At 41.0% G+C, this 19,902-nt stretch overlaps 1 protein-coding gene and 1 pseudogene across 14 annotated transcripts in view; one reads left to right on the forward strand and one right to left on the reverse strand.

Annotated features, from left to right (window-relative positions):
- Nucleotides 1-17,010, reverse strand: part of THEGL (theg spermatid protein like) — a 101,566-nt gene extending 84,556 nt beyond the window's left edge. For 13 of the 14 annotated variants that reach the window (XM_049709322.1, XM_049709315.1, XM_049709317.1 and 10 more), the window contains exon 1: nucleotides 16,133-17,010. In XM_049709322.1, the coding sequence (XP_049565279.1) occupies nucleotides 16,133-16,562 (430 nt within the window). In that variant the 5' untranslated portion in view covers nucleotides 16,563-17,010. The remainder of the gene's footprint in view (nucleotides 1-16,132) is intronic. The other variant, XM_049709326.1, reaches the window with a different exon arrangement.
- Nucleotides 5,200-13,534, forward strand: LOC125964270 (40S ribosomal protein S11-like; annotated as a pseudogene).
- Nucleotides 17,011-19,902: the final 2,892 nt, after the last annotated feature.

A 19,902-nucleotide genomic window follows, 5' to 3' on the forward strand; every position in this document is an offset into this window, starting at 1 on the left:
GTAACTATTTAGGGGAAATACCAAATTAAATATATCACACTACTTTATCAAAGTAAACCACAGGTAAATCAAAGATTAAATTAAAAAAAAATTGAATTAGAGCAAAAATAAGAGAATACCTACTTAATCACTGGATTTTAATCTGCATTAAAGGTGACAGAAGATACAGAGGAAACATACAGATTAAAATATTTAAAACAAAACTTCTGTGTGTCAAAAAATAAAACTTAGAATAAAAACTTGGAGAAATATTTGTTAAAATGATAAAGGCTTTATAGTCTTAATAACTGAAGAGTATAAAAGGATAGATGAATAAGGAAAACACTAAGGAAGGTGTCAAAAGTTAAATGGACAAAGAAGAGGAATTCATCTATGGAGACACAAAGGGCTAATAATCATAAGAAAAAGTTCAAACTTGCTTGTAATCAAAACAATGCAAATAAAAAATGAGATTTTTAAAAACTATCAAACGAGCAAAATTTTTTTACAAAGGATAACAATGCAGGGACTTCCCTGGTGGTCCAGTGGTTAAGACTTTGTGCTTCCACTGCAGGGGGCACAGGTTCAGGTTCAATCCCTGGTCAGGGAACTAAGATCCCACAGGCCACAAGGAGCAGCAAAAAAAAAAAAAAACAATGCTGGAGGGGTAAGATGAAATGAGTACTTGCATGCTGCTGGGGGATATTTAAATCAGTACACTTTGTGAAAAATAATTTGGTAGTACGAGTCAGCAATGCTTATACTCCTTAATCCAATTCTACTTCTAAACATGTACCCTAAAGAAATAATTCCAACTGTGGGCAAAGATTTATGCACAAAAATGTTAATGGTGGTATCTTTAACAGTAGAAAGCTGGATACACCTGAACTATTCAAAACAGACAAAATGGAAGCAAATTAAAATTCATGTTTAGAGCAACTTCCCTGGTGGCACAGTGGACATGGGTTTGATCCCTGGTCCGGGAAGATCCCACATGCCGTGGAGCAACTAAGCCCATGTGCCACAACTACTGAGCCTGCACTCTAGAGCCCGTGAGCCACAACTACTGAGCCCGTGTGTCACAACTACTGAAGCCTGTGAGCCTAGAGCCCGTGCTCTGCAACAAGAGAAGCCACTGCGATGAGAAGCCCGCGCACAGCAGTGAAGAGTAGCCCCCACTTGCCGTAACTAGATAAAGCCCGCACACAGAAACGAAGACCCAGCGCAGCCAAAAATAAATAAAATTAAATCTTAAAAAAAAAAAAATTATGTTTAGAAGTTTTTTTTTTACTATGGGAAAATATAGGCGATCATACAGGCCAAATTATCCAAAGGCCTATTATAACAGGCCTCATTATGACAAATTGTTCCAGACAGTTTCTCCTTGGGAGTTTTTAATCACGTCTGGGAGTCCACCCTCTGGAGTGTTTGGGGTAAAGGAAAGTGGGTGTGCTCTGGCATCAGACAGACATGGCTCAAACCCCAGTTTTGTTACTTACTCAGCTGTACAATCTTGGGCAAATTCCTTAACTTCTCTGAGACTCAGTTTCCTCTCCTCAGATAGGAGGATAATGGGTAGGTGTGTGTAAAGATTAGTGACATGTATGTAAAACACCCTGCATATAATAGATGCAGACAGTAGATGAATGGTAGAATTATTAGTTACAACTTTAGTGCATCAATGTAGGAGCACTGTAGGAAACACAGCACTCAGGTATTGATTGGGTTTCTAGTATGTGCAGCCTGGTGCCAAAGTTGAGAGAACAAAATTTATAAGATACGGTTGGTTTCTCTTTACAAGGAGTTTACAGCCCACTAGGAGATAGGCTATGACCTTAAAAAAAAAAAAAAAAAGTAAATGAAAATTTTGAGTTCGGCTATTTTCTATTAGTCTCCTTTTAAGGCTAAACTGACTCAGACGTAAGGAAGAGGGGAGGGTAGTCTACAAAAATGCCCTTGTACACAGTCATGCTGTCCCTCATGAAAGATACAGCACTTGTTTTGTGGATTCTGATGCATCACCAAGCTTGGTTTCCAGCTTTATATACACAAGTCAGAGTCAATATAACACTGAGTTAATCCTAAAATAACTTCTACAAATGCTGGTAATACGAATGAATTATGCTATTTCCTTTTGCCCTTTCATGCTATAATTTCTCCCACAGGTAGAGCTTTCATGCTTCATTTTAGAAACACATTTTTGATGTTATCTCATCAACTGGCAGGAAGGAATAGCTCTCAGGTGGCCATTGTGTCAGCTATGTCCCAAGCAAAGCAGTATTACAATGGTTTCCAAACTTGTCTGCACATTACAATCACCTGGAAATCTTTTAAAAATTTTGGGTCCCAGCCCAGTTAAGTCACAACCTCAGGGGGTGGGACAAGCACTGGTATTTTTTGAAGCAAACAGCTTTAGGGAATACTATAATATTGTTTAATGGATAGGACCACTGGCTCTGGAATCAGACTGCCTAGAACCAAATCCTGGCTCCAACCTCTGATCTTGGGCAAGTTTACTAAAGCTCTCCATACCTTAGTTTTCTCACGGTCATGTACCACAAAAGGTTGTTGTCTGAAAGTTAAATAAGATAATACATGTAAAGCACTCTGCATAGTGCCCAAAACATAGTAAATACACAATAAATCATAGCTATAATCCTAAAAATTTAAAAATTAAAATTAATTTTAAATGCTTAAATTTCTGTAAATAAAAAAAAGTTTAAGTAACTGTTAAGTTTCAGTAATTGTAAAGTTTAAGTATTGGGTTGACCAAAAAGTTCATTTGGGTTTTTCTCCAACACCTTACAGAAAAACCTGAACGAACTTTTTGGCCAACCCAATAATTTACTATTAAAGATTCCACCTATGAAAATTAATGAAATGAGAACCTAATTGTGATCATGTACTCACATGTATTTTCATTGGTTTCCTTATGTATTTATACCCTCCCCTCATTTCTAAATGAATTTTAGATTGCTTACATAAACGCATACACTACAATAGGATATTATCTGTTTTAAGATGAAAAATTCAAGGAGAGATAGAAAAATAGTGGAGGGAGAAGAGAAAGGAAAATAAAATGAAACAAAAGGAAGAATGTATAATTAAAGCCTTGTACAGTTATATCTGAACATTCTAATTCTACCATTGAAAGCAAAAAACATCAACTTTTCCTAATATTGAAATCTGAAAGAAACTTCTCTTGTGAGGTCTCAACGGTGTTATACACACACAAAATAAATTATAGGACTTGAGAATGAAAAGGTGAAGAGAATCCTATTTTCTTAGTTTTCTTCCTTCTTTAAACTTTACTCTTGATATATGCGTTTCATGAAACCATGATAAATTTTAAAAAATAAGAAGTTTTCAGTAGAGCACCATAAATAACTGAGTATAAGGAAAGATTTTGTTCCCAAAAATTATTCCTCAGAAACGAGGTTACCTTGCATGCAAGTTCTTATAAATCTCATCTTATGAGACACTTTCTCAATTACTTTATTTTCCCAACAAAGAAATGAGAAATGAAAACATATCAGCCTGAAACAACTTCAATTAATGCTAAAATAATTATAGAGCTCTCCCTACAATTTAAATTTAAATCAGTATTTAAAAAGAGGGACGAAGTAAAGAAATTTAAAACAGATTTAATAATTATTCTTGGGGATATGCTTTTGTAATCCTAAGCATTGGATGTTGCTCTAAATAATTAAACATCATTTTAAAAAGCAAAATAGAAACACAAAGAATGAGGTAGTTGTATTGTGCAGATAAAAGTACAGCTACAGAATGAATTTTTTTTAAAGTTCTGTTACATTACATGAATGGGTTCTGATGGCTTGTTACATAATTTCTAGTGACAGCATAAAACACAGGTTCAAAAGGTGCCTATCTTATCCCTAATGATATAATGGAATCTAGGCAAAGAACGAAACTGGCTGCTGAAACCAGCTGGTAAAAGGTGGATGGGGAACTTTACCATGGAGGGGTTGAGCCAACCTCACCTGAACTCACTCATCAATCTTAGAACCACCACAAACGTCAGAGCCTGACAGCGTATGCCCCCAAGCGTGGCACCACCTATGAAAAATTCTTGCTTGAAACTATTTTCAGTCTAAGCAAGCCTCTTAATCTATATGCTTTGCAAAAAAAAAGGGGAGCTAGAAGAGCAAGTTAAAGACGTCACAAAGAACAAATTAAATTCAGAATATGGTATATTTTACCCAAAGTTTCTAACAAACGTGTTTGAAAAAGGGAGAGAGGATTAGGGTAGGTGTTAAAGAGTAACAGAGGGACTTCCCTGGTGGTCCAGTGGTTAAGACTCTGTGCTTCCACTGCAGGGGGTGCAGGTTCCATCCACGGTCTGGGAACTAAGATCCCACATGCCGCTCAGTGCGGCCAAAAAAAAAAAAAAAGAGTAACAGAGAAGAGACAATGTGTGGCCCTTGTGTGAGGGCTAATTCAAACTAACCAACTGTAAAAATACACTTTTGAGACAATTAAGCTTAAATATTTAGCAGGTATTAGACAGTATTAAAGAATAATTGTAAATTTTAAGTGTAAATAATGGCATGATAATTTATGGGTTTTTTAAAGTCCTTAGCAATGAGAAAGGCATATAAGATACTTATGGGCAAAATGAAATGGTGTCTAGTATTTTCTTTAAAACAACTTGTCTGATGAGGCCCATGAGTGATGTTGCACAAGCAGATGACAGGTTCCCCAGCAAAGGCAGAATCAGACTAACAAGGCAGCTTCTGGAACTGTGCTGTTAAGTACAATGCCTGGTACCATAAGTATTTGTTCAATAAATTAATAAATTTATCCTTCAAGAAAAAAAAATACTCAGCCATAAAAAGAAACAAAATTGGATCATTTGTAGAGACGTGGATGGACCTAGAGACTGTCATACAGAGTGAAGTAAGTCAGAAAAACAAATATCGTATATTAATGCATATATGTGGAAGCTAGAAAAATGGTACAGGTGAACTGGTTTGCAAGGCAGAAATAGAGACAGAGATGTAGAGAACAAACGCATGGACACCAAGGGGGGAGAGCAGGGGGTGGGGGGAATGAATTGGGAGACTGGGACTGACATATATACACTAATATGTGTAAAATAGATAACTAATAAGAATCTGCTGTATGAAAAATAAATAAATTAAAAAAACAACCAAACAAAAAAACTTGTCCTACAGGAAGCCCCAAAATGTGTGTGTGTGTGTGTGTGTGTGTGTGGTAGGAAGGGTTGGTAAGAGAATACCTAGATGAAATGAGATTAGCAAAATGTTAATAATTATTAAAACTAAGTGATGGGTATACGGGGGTACACTATAACATTCTCTATTTTGGGTGTGTTTGAAAATTTCTATAATAAAACTCTTAAATTTTCTATCTCAAATAACTTAAGAAATAAAAATGATTTTCCTGGAAAAAGTGTTAAATTACTCAAAAGGTAACTCTAGTGATGTCAAGCATGCAAGTGAAAAAGTTGAATAAAACGGCTTTTCCATGAAATGTAACGTTAGAAATAAGAACTATTTCTAAATTATATCATTGATTTTAATGTTATTTTAATTTTATAGGTGTTAATATACATTAACACCTTTCTAAATAAACATTTGTCTAACTATCTTTCTTCCTAAAAGTTTATCTATTCAAATTGGCTAGAGTTTTTCCAAATTTCCTTATATTCAAGAATATATAGTAATCTCATTTTGGCAACATCTTGCTGTATCAAATTAAGCAGCTGTATTAAAATCCAGATTCTCAGCACTAGAATCCTCATTTCACTAGGAAGGAAACAGACATGCAGCTATGACAAAACCAGAACTAACCTCCTAGTTTAGTGCCCTTTCCAGTGGCATCAAGCTCCCTCTTCTACTATGTGCTCAAATTGAAATCCCCAGTATGTGGGTGGAGCCGTGACTCAGGCACAGCAGTGTTCAAGCATTCACATTTCTTTGGGGGCAGGGGCAGGATTTCAAACATCCAATCCATCCTAGGGGCAGATCTTCCTGAGTACAACTCCAGTATCACTCCCTGTTCCTAAAATATTTCCCAGCTCCTTTTTCCTAGAGAGTAACAGCAGTGCTTCTTTTCTCCATTCTCCATTCTTTTCTCCTGTATAGCCACTGCAGTATTTCACAGGCTTTGGATCAAACTAACAGGGCTTTGAATGCTGGTCCCACCACTACATGCCCACAGACAAATGCTGAGTCTCAGATTCCTCATCTGTAAATTGAGGACAAAAATACTTTGCAGAACCTTTTTTCAGGCAGCTTGGAAGATGGCGGACATTCAGACTGAGCGTGTCTACAGAAAGCAACTGACCATCTTTCAAAATAAGAAGAGGGTCCTGCTTGGAGAAACTGTCAAGGAGAAGCTCCCGCAGTACAACAAGAACATCAGTCTGGGCTCCAAGACACCGAAGGAGGCCACTGAGGGCACTTACATTGACAAGAAATGCCCTTTTACTGGTAATTTCTCCATCTGAGGGAGGATCCTGTCTGGCTTGGTGACCAAGTTGAAGATGCAGAGGACCACTGTCATCTGCCGAGACTACCTCCACTACATCCGAAAGTACAACCACTTCGAGAAGCACCACAAGAACATGTCCGTGCACCTTTCCCCCTGCTTCAGGGACATCCAGATCGGCGACATTTACACAGTGGGTGAGGGATGGCCCCTGAGCAAGACGGTATGCTTCAATGTGAAGGTCTCCAAGGCTGCCGGCACCAAGATGCAATTCCAGAAGTTCTAAGACTGGACCCCTGCCCACTGTGCCAAACAAAATAAAATTATGTTCCCAGTCAAAAAAAACAAAACAAAACTTTGCAGGGTGGTACAAGAATGGGAGATAATTGTATGTAGAGGTAGAGTGTCTGGTTATGGTTGGACTGAAGGCCACATCACTCATCTGGGCTCTAATTACATATTTTGCTACGTTTATGTCTATATTATTTCCCTAAGCTTGTAAACATGTGAGGAAAGACTGCTTTATTTTGTAGTCCTCACAGCACATAACATACACAGTTGAATAGATAGAATAGACAGGCCCACTATTTACAAAACACTATAATATCTATTGAGCACTTACAATGTGCCAAGCACTGTGCTGAGCTCCTTCCCCTCACTATCTTCCTATCTACTTCCCCTGTCACCCATAGCACCTAGCACAGGTAGAAGTGTGGTGGTGAAGTGGAGCAGGGTGTGGGATTGCCTGCCTGGGCCCAATATCTGCTCTGTTACTGTGTGTGTGGCCTTTGGCAAGTCACTTACCTCCTCTCTGCCTCAGTTTCTTCATCTGCAAAGGGGGGACACAAATAGCACTTACACCAAAGGGTCGTTTTAAAGATGAAATGAGATGGTGTTAAATACGTAGGACACTCAATGGACCTAAGTTGCTGTGAGCTGAATAACGACGACTGGGTGAATCTAGACCACGTCCATATGAATGACTTTTATTCGGAATTCATCTCGACGTTCTAAGCTTTGGACTAGAGAAGGGTCAAGATAAAGTCCCTGTCCTCCCCTCAAGCAGTTCGCCTTTCAGGTGGACAGACAGACAATAAGCAGGTGAACAATTTCAGACGGTGGTGAGCACCGGAAGAAGATAAACTAGCATGACGTTCACTGCGTGGAAGGAAGGGGGCACCTAGCTTAGGGAGATAGGGAGGCGTCTTCGGAGGAAGTGACACTCTACCTGTGGAAATGAAAGACAAGAAAGGGCCAGATATAGGAGAGGGGAGAAAGGGAAATGAGAGAGGAAGAGCATTTCAGACCAAGAAACAGCAAGTGTGAAGGCCCTGAGGTGAAATTAAGAGAAAGGCGCAGCAAGACAGCAGTCAGGGTGGCTGGAGGAAAGGGAGCAAGGAAGAGGAGAGCAGGATTTGTGGTGAGGCCAGATCACAATGAGCCCTGGAGGAGTTTGGCTCTTATTATAAGGCCAACAGGAAGGAGCCTCTAAAGGATTCTGAGCAGAATGATGACTAGCATCTCCCTTTAAGAGATAATCAGAACGTTATGGCTGTGTTATGCCCTTTAGATGTTTGTATTTTATTCCGCAGCAAACAAACCACACTGCTCCTGTTGCCACTGGAGCCAACAGTGGGATGATCTGGCTTGTGCTCCAAGCCATCTGCTGGGGAAGGCTGCCATCTGCTGGGAGGAAGCATGATTAAAAAGCTGTTGTTCCCTGATGGGGACTGAGGCACTCCTACACGGGGATTCCCGTTGCATGTAGAAGTAAAGCGTTTTGTAACACCGTAAGGATGAAATGTCAAAGTATAACTACTCTCCACTTGCCCTCTACCCTGCCTCCTTAAGGAGCCCATGTGTGAGCTGCTCAGCCTCAGGTACGAATGGGATACCACTGACCTATAAAGGAAAGGCAGGGAACACCTCTCAGGACAGAACTAGGGGGCACAGGCGGGCAAGAGAGAGGCAAGCTGCAGCTTGAGAGAAAGAGGAAAGGTATTTGTGGGGAACAGCTGCCATGGTGACTGGGACTTGGGAAGAGATGTGCCTCAAGAATATTTCAGCAGGATTTGCTCTGTGTTAGATGGTAGAATTCCCTTGAAGGTACTTCGGTAAGACCTAGGTTATTTCTCAAAGCTTTCTGAAGTAAAATTTGTGCTTGTTTTTAGGTACACTATGGTTTTGAAGATCGGTCTTAAAGCAGTCCAGGTCTATGCTGGGTATGACCATGTAAACAGACATTGGGATGTTCTCTGACATGACAGATTAAGCTATATAATCATTACTACTATTCATTCTTCCTCAATCCTCTCCTAGGCACAGCTCCCCACTGCCTTAGCTCAGGGTCATTTGGGCAAGAGATAGGAGAATGTGGGAAAGGGTTTTGCTTGAGGGTGAGAAGGCAGAGGCAGGAAGAGGGCAAGCCCTTCCATCTGGTTCAACAACAACAAAAACTGGGACCTCCATGCAAACTAGAGCTCAAAAATATCACATCACCAAGCTAACTATTAAGCTGTGTCTCCTCTCACACCCCCTCGGTCTGCATTTTTGTGACCTTTTTCTCTTGTTTCAAATATATGTTTCATGTTCATTTTCACCTGATTTCATCTGTGTCAAGATAGCACTGGCAACTGAGTAGGCACTAAGAAAGCTGGGTTTATAACTCATACCATACACCAGGATAAATTCTAAATGGATCAAAGATTTCAATGTTTAAGAAAAGAAAACCCATGGTGAATTCTTTCATCACCTAGAAGTAGAAAGAGACATTTCTAATTATGATTCAATACAGAAGCCATAAAAGAGGTCAGTACTGCCATTTAACTCAGAAAAACGAAGTGACAGTCCTATAGGATACTCCAGTCCACTTTACTTTCTATGCCAGGGATGTGTTGAGGATGTGTTTGGCCTCCCCAACCACACTGACAGTCCAAGGATGGGATCCACGTCTTATTCATCTACAGCTCAGTGCCTATGCCCTGAACATAGTAAGTGCTCAATAAAGTTTAACAGTGACAGTGATGATTAGTGACGACACATTAGTAAGGTGTTAGAATGATGGAACTTACTCTACAATATACATTTTTTAAATGTGCACACAACCAAAACTGCCATGTCTCAGTCATCTCAACACCCTCACAGGACACAGAAGAGTGCCTCAGTATATTCTCAGTAAACGTCTTTCATATGAAGGAATGTTTGAGTTAGAGGGGCATGGTGACATGCTGACTACATATGGCCTAATGTTTACATTATTTTATGTAAATAATATATAAATATACTCGCTGCTTATTGAATTAACATAAAGACTTACTGGAATTTTTAACAAGGAAAATCTAGAAGATAAATTCAGAAGATAGAAGCTTTAAAGTAGTCCTTTCTAAAGCAAAGTCTGAAAACTTTCTATACCGGGACTTCAGGGGGGCTATTGTGGGGCAGCACAGACAGGCAAGGCCCTCTAAAAGGTAGGCTTTCCCACCCTTTAAAAACATGGGCTGAGATCTGAACAGGAATTAACCATGAGATGATCCTAGGAAAACAATAAACATCTAGGGAGAGAAAACCACCCATGCAGATTCTGAAGCAGGAGCAAGTATGGGATTGGCCTTTTAGGGGAAGAGAAAAGAAGCCAGTGTGACTGGGGCAGAGTGAGCAGTAGGGAGAGTGGTAGGGAGTGAGGTCAGAGAGCCCGTGGAGCTCTAGAGACCCCTATAAAAGGTTTGGGTTTATCCTAAGAGCAATGGGACACCACAGGAAGGATAATATAGTAAGGGAAAGATGTGATCCAATATGGTTTTTAAAATATCCCCTCTGGCTAAGGTAGTAAAGACCTGAAAGGGAACAAGAGCAGAAGCAGGGAGACTACTCAGGAGGAGAACGTAGAAATCCAGGTGAGAAATGACTAAGCAGGATGAGTGGGATGATGACTGTAAATGACCGCAAGTAGCAGAGGAAATGAATGGATTCAGGAAATGGTCTGGAAAGAAAACAAAGAGAACTTACATTGGATGCATTGGATTTGAGGGTGAAGAAAAAGGAATCAGGGAGAAATAGATTTTGGTGGGGGGGAAATCTTCAGTCTTCAGTTGGAAGACCAAAGGAGGAACAAGATTGGGAGGAAAGTCAAGACTTCTGTCTCAAAGCATATTATATTTGAGGTGCCTATGATACATCCAAATGAAGATGTCCAGTAGGCAGTTGAATACAAAAGTGTGGGACTTTAAAAACATGAGCAGACCAAAGAGTGTATTTTTGGCAGAGTGATCCGGTACACCTTTATAAGGAGGTTACAAATACTTGAGGGAAGAGTGTCCTGGCAGAGGAAAAAGCAAGTGAAATGATCGAGGTGGGAGCAAGGAGGCCCACGTGGCTGGAGAGCAGAGACAGTGGGGAGAGTGGTGGGACACGAGGCTGGAGAGGCAGGTCAGATCATGTGGGCCTTGTAGGCTTACCTAGGACTTTAGACTACAAACTCTGCAAGATGAGAACCCCCTCTGGAGAGGTGAGAGCAGGAGAGTTGTGCGTAATTTATGTTCTAAGGGATCCCTGTGACTGCCACATGAACCATGAACTGGTGGAAATGATGTGGGGAAGGCATGAATGTGGCAAGAGTGGAAGCTACTGAAGCAGACCAAGCAAGAGATGACAGTGGCTTACAAAGGTGATGAATGCTTGGATGTTAAGAATGGTCATTGTCGGGCTTCCCTGGTGGCGCAGAGGTTGGGAATCCGCCTGCCAATGCAGGGGACGGGGGTTCGTGCCTCGGTCCGGGAAGATCCCACATGCTGCAGAGCGGCTGGGCCCGTGAGCCATGGCCGCTGAGCCTGCGTGTCCGGAGCCTGTGCTCCACAACGGGAGAGCCCACAACAGTGAGAGGCCCCGCGTACCGCAAAAAAAAAAAAAAAAAAAAAAAAAAAGAATGGTCATTGTCATGACATATTTCAAAATTAGGGTTTGCTAATGGCTTGGAGGCAAAGTGTAAGGGAAAAACGGGTGTCAAGAATGACTCCAAGGTTTTTGACCTGAGCACCTGGATGAATGAATTGTGGTGCCATTTGCTAAAATGGGGAACAGTGGAGGAAGAGCAAGTTTGGGGGCAGAAGTAAGAGTTCAGTTATGGATATGTTAAATTTTACATTTCTACTAGATATTCGAGTAGGGCTGTTAAAGAGACAATTGGTTACAAAACTCTGGAGCTCAAGAAAGAAATGGAGGCTGGAGATAATTTGGGAAGTCATCAGCATGCAGTTAAAGCCACAGAACTGATGACATCATCCAGAGAGCAAGGAAAGTTCTAAAGAATCTGAGAGAACTGAGCCATCGCCCACTTCAACCTAGAGGCTGGGAAAACAAAGATGATCTAGCAAAGGAAACTGAGTCAGGAGCATTCAATGAGGTAGGATGACAATGAAGTGGTATCCCAGAAGTCAAGTAGAGAAAGACTTCCAAGAAACAGGGAGTGAATGTGTCAAACAAGTAAGATGAGGATGAAGAATTAGCCATTGAATTTGGCAAGGTAGAGGTCATTGTGATCTCAACAAGAGCAACTTCAGCTAAGTAGAGGGGATAAAAGCTTAAGTCGGTTCTCAAGAGAATGGGAAGAGAGGATGGAGACAATAACTCATAAACTATTTTGAGGAATTTTCCTCTAAAAAGGAGCAGAGTATAGGAGTGGTATCTGGAGGGGTACATGGGGTTAAGGGAAGGTTTGGTTTCTTCAAGATAGGAGTTATTGCTGCATGTTCATGTGCTCATGGGAATGATCCAGTGGAGAGGGAAATAAAATGATGTGGGAAAGAGAGGGGCTAATTTTAGGGGCAAAGAGCTTAAAATTAGGTGGAATAGGATTCAACATACAGGTTGAGAGAATGGCCTCTGGTAAGAACAAAGACAGCTTGTCTATTATTAACAGGACAAAAGATAGAGTATATATGTATAGATCCTGGTAGTTTGGTAGGTTCCATGTTAGCAAATGAATTGATTAGGGAAATGTAGTATGACTGCCACACAACCACTGAGAGCAATGAAAGCACACTTGAAGTTCAAGGTCATGGATTTAAAGATCAGTCAACACAGTTGTTTGTTTTCCCTTGTCATCTTTTTTTTTTTTTTTTTTTGCATCTTTTCAAGTGCAGGCAAGAATTGGATTTAACTAAGCAAGAATGACGAGAGGGAGAGACAAGGGAGCTAATACTTGCAAGGAAGTGATTCCATTGGTAGACTATGGACTAAGGTAAGGAGAGACAGAAGGACATAAGGTAGTAAGTGGTATATAATGAACAGTTGATAGCATCAGTGGATTAGAGGTCCCTTTGAAGCTGAAGAATTGAGAGGGTACAAGGAGGAGTAAGTGAGCTGGAAAGATAGATGTGCTTAGAGATTAGAGTGCTTGAAACAGACATTTTGGAAGTGCTACAGCAATTGACATTATCAAAGGCTAATGCAGTGGGTGTCTAAGATGCAGTGAAGGATCCCATCATTCAAAGTGAAGAGGTCAAAGAACTAAGAAGGCAAACGGATCACCTATACTGAAATATCCACACAAAAGGAGACAAAAGGGTTGGCGGTGGGAGAAAGACAGTAAACTAGAGCAGTTTCAGTGGAGTGGAGGAGAAAGACGCCTAACTAGGTGGGTAGAGAAGAGAATGGCAAGCAGGAAAAAGGAGTCAGTGAGTACAGATAACTCTTTTGACAAGCTCTGTAGTGACTTGCAGAAAAATGGGGCTGATGGTGCGAGAAGGAAGGGTCTGAAGAAGACATGGGGTTAAGGGTTATTTCAAGATAGAAGATTCTGCTCAACATCATTAATCATTAGAGAAATGCAAATCAAAACTACAATGAGATATCATCTCACACCAGTCAGAATGGCCATCATCAAAAAATCTACAAACAGGGGCTTCCCTGGTGGCGCAGTGGTTGGGAGTCCGCCTGCCAATGCAGGGGACGCGGGTTCATGCCCCGGTCCGGGAGGATCCCACATGCCGCGGAGTGGATGGGCCCGTGAGCCATGGCCGCTGGGCCTGTGCATCCGGAGCCTGTGCTCCGCAGCGGGAGGGGCCACATCAGTGAGAGGCCCGCATACAGCAAAAAATAATAAAAAAAAATAATAAAATAAAAAAAAATTTAAAAATCTACAAACAATACATGCTGGAGAGGGTGTGGAGAAAAGGGAACGCTCTTGCACTGTTGGTGGGAATGTAAATTGATACAGCCACTATGGAGAACAGTATGGAGGTTCCTTAAAAAACTAAAACTAGAACTACCATACGACCCAGCTATCCCACTACTGGGCATATACGCTGAGAAAACCATAGTCCAAAAAGAGTCATGTACCACAATGTTCATTGCAGCTCTATTTTCAATAGCCAGGACATGGAAGCAACCTAAGTGTCCATCGACAGATGAATGGATAAAGAAGATGTGGCACATATATATACAATGGAATATTACTCAGCCATAAAAAGAAACAAAATTGAGTTATTTGTAGTGAGGTGGATGGACCTACAGTCTGTCATACAGAGTGAAGTGAGTCAGAAAAAGAAAAAATAAATACTGTATGCTAACACATATATATGGAATCTAAAAAACAACAACAACAAAATGGTCATGAAGAACCTAGGGGCAAGATAGGAATAAAGACGCAGACCTACTAGAGAATGGACTTGAGGATATGGGGAGGGGGAAGGGTAAGCTGGGACAAAGCGAGAGAGTGCCATGGACATATATACACTACCAAACGTAAGGTAGATAGCTAGTGGGAAGCAGCTGCATAGCACAGGGAGATCAGCTCGGTGCTTTGTGACCACCTAGAGGGGTGGGATAGGGAGGGTGGGAGGGAGGGAGACGCAAGAGGGAAGAGTTATGGGGATATATGTACATGTATAACTGATTCACTTTGTTATAAAGCAGAAACTAACACACCATTGTAAAGCAATTATACTCCAGTAAAGATGTTAAAAAAAAAAAGATAGAAGATTCTAGAGTACATGTGTATGCTCATGGGTCTGATTCATTAGAAAGAGAGAGACTGATGCTGTTAGGAGAGAGAGGGGATAACTGCAGGAACAAAGGTCTTCAGGAGACAAGAGAGGAATCCAAAGCACAAGTGGAGGCTTTTGCCACTCATAAAAAGAGGCACAGTTCTTCCCTGAAATATGAGAAAAGGCAGAATCCATGGGTGCAGGTTAGAGTAAGGCAATAGATTAGTGGTAAGAAAATAAGGGAGTTCATGACATCGCTTCTATTTTCTCAAGTGTGAGGCAAAGTCTTCAGATGTTTGGGGTCAAAGGTGTGAAGGCTGGAGTAGAGTAAAGAAGGCATTTAGTCATCTCACAGATTAGGAGAACTAATTTATTAGGTGAATAAAGTGGGCTTGCCAGGCAGTGCCAAGTGACCAGCTGAGATCTGTGGTTATGAAATTGAAATAAAAGCAGTCAGTATGATTGTGTGATTTTGTACAGGAAGAGTCAGATGCTCAGGTGTAGGCAGAGGGTGGATGGGTGGGCTTAACCAGGGTTGAGGTTCTCCCAGGAGAAGTACGGTGAACAGCCAAAGAGCCAATGGGGAGGTGAAGATGTTGTAAGTAAGCAACTGACATGACAGACCATAGAATCAAGGCTGATAAAGACAAGTCAAGGAGAAAATGAGATGAAACGTGGTCAGCCAAGGAACTGGAAGCCCAGTGTGGACAAGGAATTGTTCTGGGTGGAGTCATCAATGAGAGGCCATAAGTGAGCTGGATGTTTATACCCAAGTCCCATCAGCCCTGTTAGCTTGTGAACTTGGTGATGACTGAACATACAGCAAGCACTTAGTAAACATACTGTTTGAATTTTTGTTCAATGAGTGTTTTGTTACTACATCTTTAACAACATAATAGCATTTATTGAGCACCACCATGTGCTAAACACTGAGAAAACTATCCTCCCTTCAAGGATCCCTCCCCTTAGCTGAGGAAAAAGATAGTGATATAACCCAAAATCTTAAGTGCTATAATAGAGGTATGTTCAAAGTGGCAACCCAGAGGACTGCAATGACTAACTGTAGAGAAGCCTTAAGAAGGGCTTCAAAAAGAAGTGACAGTGATTAATCGAGGACAGCTAGTGACAGTGACTAATCAAGGACAGCTAGCAAGTCCCCAGGTGGAGAGAGAGCAGAGTGAAGAGATTGTTTCATCACCAGTCTCAATTTCCCATCAGAGCTTCTTGAGGTCCAAAGACAGGGCATTGCAAAACAGCAGGTAAATGACACAAGTGTTATCCTCCTTTAAAACAAAATGGGGGGGGGACTTCCTTGGTGGCACAGTGGTTAAGAATCCACCTGCCAATGCAGGGGCCACGGGTTCACGCCCTGGTCAGGGAAGATCCCACGTGCCGTGGAGCTACTAAGCCCGTGAGTCACAACTACTGAGTCTGCACTCTAGACCCCGCGTGACACAACTACTGAGCCCTCGTGCTTAGAGCCGGTGCTCCACAACAAGAGAAGCCACCACAGTGAGAAGCCCGCGCACGGCAATGAAGAGCAGCCCCGCTCGCCGCAACTAGAGAAAGCTCGCGCAGCAGCGAAGACCCAGTGCAGCCAAAAATAAATAAATAAATAAATTTATATTAAAAAAATAAAAGGTTCCTTGCAGGCAAACCTTCCCATTAGAACCCCCAGAGGGACCCCCAACACCTACCTCTCAGGGAAGATGGCAGAAGCCGTGGCGGGGATCTGGTCAGCAGAGACGGGGAGATCATCACGCCAGCTCTGGGAAGCAACTCGACTTCGTGAGGCTTGTGGGGCTCGCGGGCCTCACGGGGTGGATGAGGCTTGTAAGGTGCATGGGGTTTGGGGGGCCTGTGGGGCTCACAGGGTTGGTAGAGCTCATAGGGCTTGTGGGGCTTGGGGATCTGGTGGGACTCTGCACACCCCTCTGACTCGCCTGGCTGGTCTTCCTCGCCGGCCTCCTCGGCTAACCCCGGCTCCTCGGACTCCCCAGGCTGGTTGAGCACGTCAAATATCCTGACTACAATGGGCTTCTGGAGGGCTTCTGAGCGAGTGGATATTTCTGCCATGTCGTGCCCATCGGACAGCCCAGAAGAACCCGAAAACTCCTGGCTCTCCATTGGCGGCCCAGAAGCTCCCGCTGGGCGACGACCGGAGGCTGCTCACCTTCTAGAAGATGGGAGAGGATGGGCTGACGGCCCGCACTCCGCGCGCCCCGCCCCAGCGCGCCCAACTCAGACGCGACGAGGCAGCGCGTAACAAGCCCCGCCTCTAGGCCCCTCCCTGCACGTTCTCCCGTTGCCAAGACGACGCGCCAAGTTGCGGGGGCCCACCTGGGGCCCCGCCCCTTAGAGAGGAGGCAGGTGAAAAAGAGAAAAGGGGCAGGCTCCCTGATCAGCTGTTTTTGCTTCCCTTACTTTAAGTCTGTTTCTAAGCGCATACACTTGCATGTAGGATCATTACATCTTGCAGAGTTGACCTCTTTATTATGTAATTCCCCTCTTTTAAAAAATTATTTTTCCAGTTTTATTGAGAAATAACGGACATACATCCCTGTATATGTTTAAGGTGTACAGCATGATGGTGTGATTTACATGTATTGTGAAATGATTACCATGATAAGTTTGGTTAACATCCATCCTCTCATATTGATACAATAAAAAAAAATTTTTTTTCTCCTTGTGATGAAAATTCTTAGGATCTACTCTCTTAACAACTTTCCTATAATGCATACAGCAGTGTTAACTAGAGTCATCATGTTGTAGGTTCCATCCCTGGTGCTTATTTATCTTATAACTGGAAGTTTGTATCTTTTGACCACCTTCCTCTAACCGACCCCCTCCCCCCAATCCATATAACCACAAACCTGATTCCTTTTTCTGGGTTTGGTGTTTGTTTAAATTCCACACATCAGTGAGATCATATAGTATTTGTCTTTCTCTGTCTTGTTTTGCTTAGCATAATGCCTTCAAGGTCCACCCATGTTGTTGCAAATGATAGGATTTCCTTGTTTTTTAATGGCTGAATAATATTCCATTGTATGCATGTTTGTATGCATGTATATACATATATATACACTACAAATTCTTTTATCCATTCGCCCATCCATGGACACTTAGGTTGTTTCTATGTCTTTGCTACTGAAAATAATGCTGCTAGGAACATGGTGGTGCAGATACCTTTTTGAGTTAGTGTTTTCATTTCCTTTGGATATATTCTCAGAAGTGGAATTGCTGGATTGTACGGTAGTTCTATTTTTAATTTTTTGAGGACCCTCCATACTGTTTTCCACAGTGGCTGTACCAATTTACAATCCTACCAAGAGTACCAAAGATTCCCTTTTCTCTACATCCAAGCTGGCATTGGTTATCTCGTCTTTTTGATGATGGCCATTCTAATAGGCTTGGGGGGATACTTCATTGTTTAACTGGCATTTCCCTAATGAGGAGTGATGTTGAGTATCTTTTCATGTACATGTTGGCCATTTATAGATCTTATTCAGGAAAAATGTCTATCAGGTCCTTTTCCGTTTCTTATTTTATTTTTTCTGCTATTGAGTTGTATGTGTTCTTTATATATTTTGAATATTAACCCCTTATCAGATATACAGTCTGCAAATACTTGTCCCATTCCATTGGTTGTTTTCTCATTTTGTTGATGGTTTCTTTTGCTGTGTAGAAGCTTTTTAGTTTGATGTAGTCCCACTTACCTTTTATTTTGTTGCTTGTGCTTTAGGTATAATTCCCCTCTTTATCTTTGATAACTTTCATTATTCTCAAATCTTCTGTGTCTGAAATTAATATAGCTACTCCTGCTTTCTTTTGATTAGTGTTATATCTTTCTTCATTCACATAATTTTAATCTATATGTCTCTTTATATTCAAAGTGAGTTTCTTGTAAGCAAGAAGTGTGTTTATGGATCTTTTATTTTTTAATCCACTCTGAAATTTCTGTCTTTTAATTGGTGCATTTAGACCACTGACCTTCAAAGTGATTATTGATTTAGTTGGATTAATAGCTACCATATTTTTACTGTTTTCTATCTGTTGTCCTTGTTCTTTGTTTCTCTTTTTGTCTTCCATTCTTTTTCTACCTTTTGTGGTTTTAATTGAGCATTTTATTTGATTTCATTTTCTCTTTTCTTGGCATATCAGTTATAACTTCTTTTATTTTTTTTAGTGGTTGCCCTAGAGTTTGCAATATACATTAACAACAAATCCAAGTCTACTTTCAAATAACACTATACCACTTCACAGGTAATGTGAATACCTTATAATAACTAAATAATCCAAATTCCTCCCTCTCATCCCTTGTATCATTGCTGTCATAACATTTATACACACATATAAGCATACATAGTCAAATATAATGTTGCTATTATTATTTTGAAGAAACTAATGTTAGATCAATTAAGAATAAGACAAATGAAAGTTTTAATTTTACCTTCACTTATTCCTTTTCCAATGTTCTTCCTTCCTTTATGTAGGTCCAAATATCTGACCTATATCATTTTCCTTCTGTCTAAAGAATTTCTTTTTAACATATCTTGCAACAAAGAAGTACTGGCAAAAAATTCCCTCAATTTTTGTCTAAGAAATTTTTCTCCTTCACTTTTGAAGGATTTCACAGGGTACAGAATTCTAGGCTAACGGTTTTTTTTCTCAACACTGTGAATATTTTACTCTACTCTTTTCTTGTTTGTGTGGTTTCTGAGAAGCCTAATGTACTTATCTTTGATCCTCTATAGGTAAGGTGTTTTTTCCTCTGGTTTCTTTCTGGATTTTTTCTTCAACTTTGATTTTCTGCAGCTTAAAAGTGATATGCCTATCTATAGTTTTTTGTTGTTGTTGCTGTTGTTTTTTTGTGGGGGAGGGCATTTGTCCTCCTTGGTGTTCTCTGAGCTTCTGGGATGTGGTTTGGTGTCTGACATTAATTTGGAGAAATTCTTAGTCATTGTTTCAAATATTTATTCTGTTTCTTTCTTTTCTTTCTTTCTGGTTTCCCATTACACACATGTTGCAACTTTTGTAGTTGTTCCACAGTCCTTGTATATTCTGTTCTGTTTCTTTCTAGTCTTTGTTCTTAGACTTTCAGTTTTGGAGGTTTCTATTGAGATAGTCTCAAGCTCAGAGATTCGTTCCTCAGCTATGTCCAGCCTTTTAACAAGCCCACTAAACACATTCTTCATTTCTGTATGGTGCTTGTGGTATCTCTTCTGTATGTTTTGTGTTTTAGTATGTCTTGTTGTTTTTCTTGATAGCCAGGCATGATGTACTGGGTAAAAGGAGCTGCTGTAAACAGGCCTTTAGTAATGTGGTGGTGAGGTTGGGGCGGGGGAGGGGGAGCGTTCTATAGTCCTATGATTAGGTCTTAGTCTTTTAGAGACTAAGTGCCTCTGGACTGCAAACTTAAGTCTTAGTTTTCTGCCCTTTTAGGTGGAACAGAATGTCTAGAGTGGGC

Source organism: Orcinus orca, chromosome 4 (genome assembly GCF_937001465.1).
Source record: "Orcinus orca chromosome 4, mOrcOrc1.1, whole genome shotgun sequence".
Taxonomy (NCBI): Eukaryota; Metazoa; Chordata; class Mammalia; order Artiodactyla; family Delphinidae; genus Orcinus; species Orcinus orca.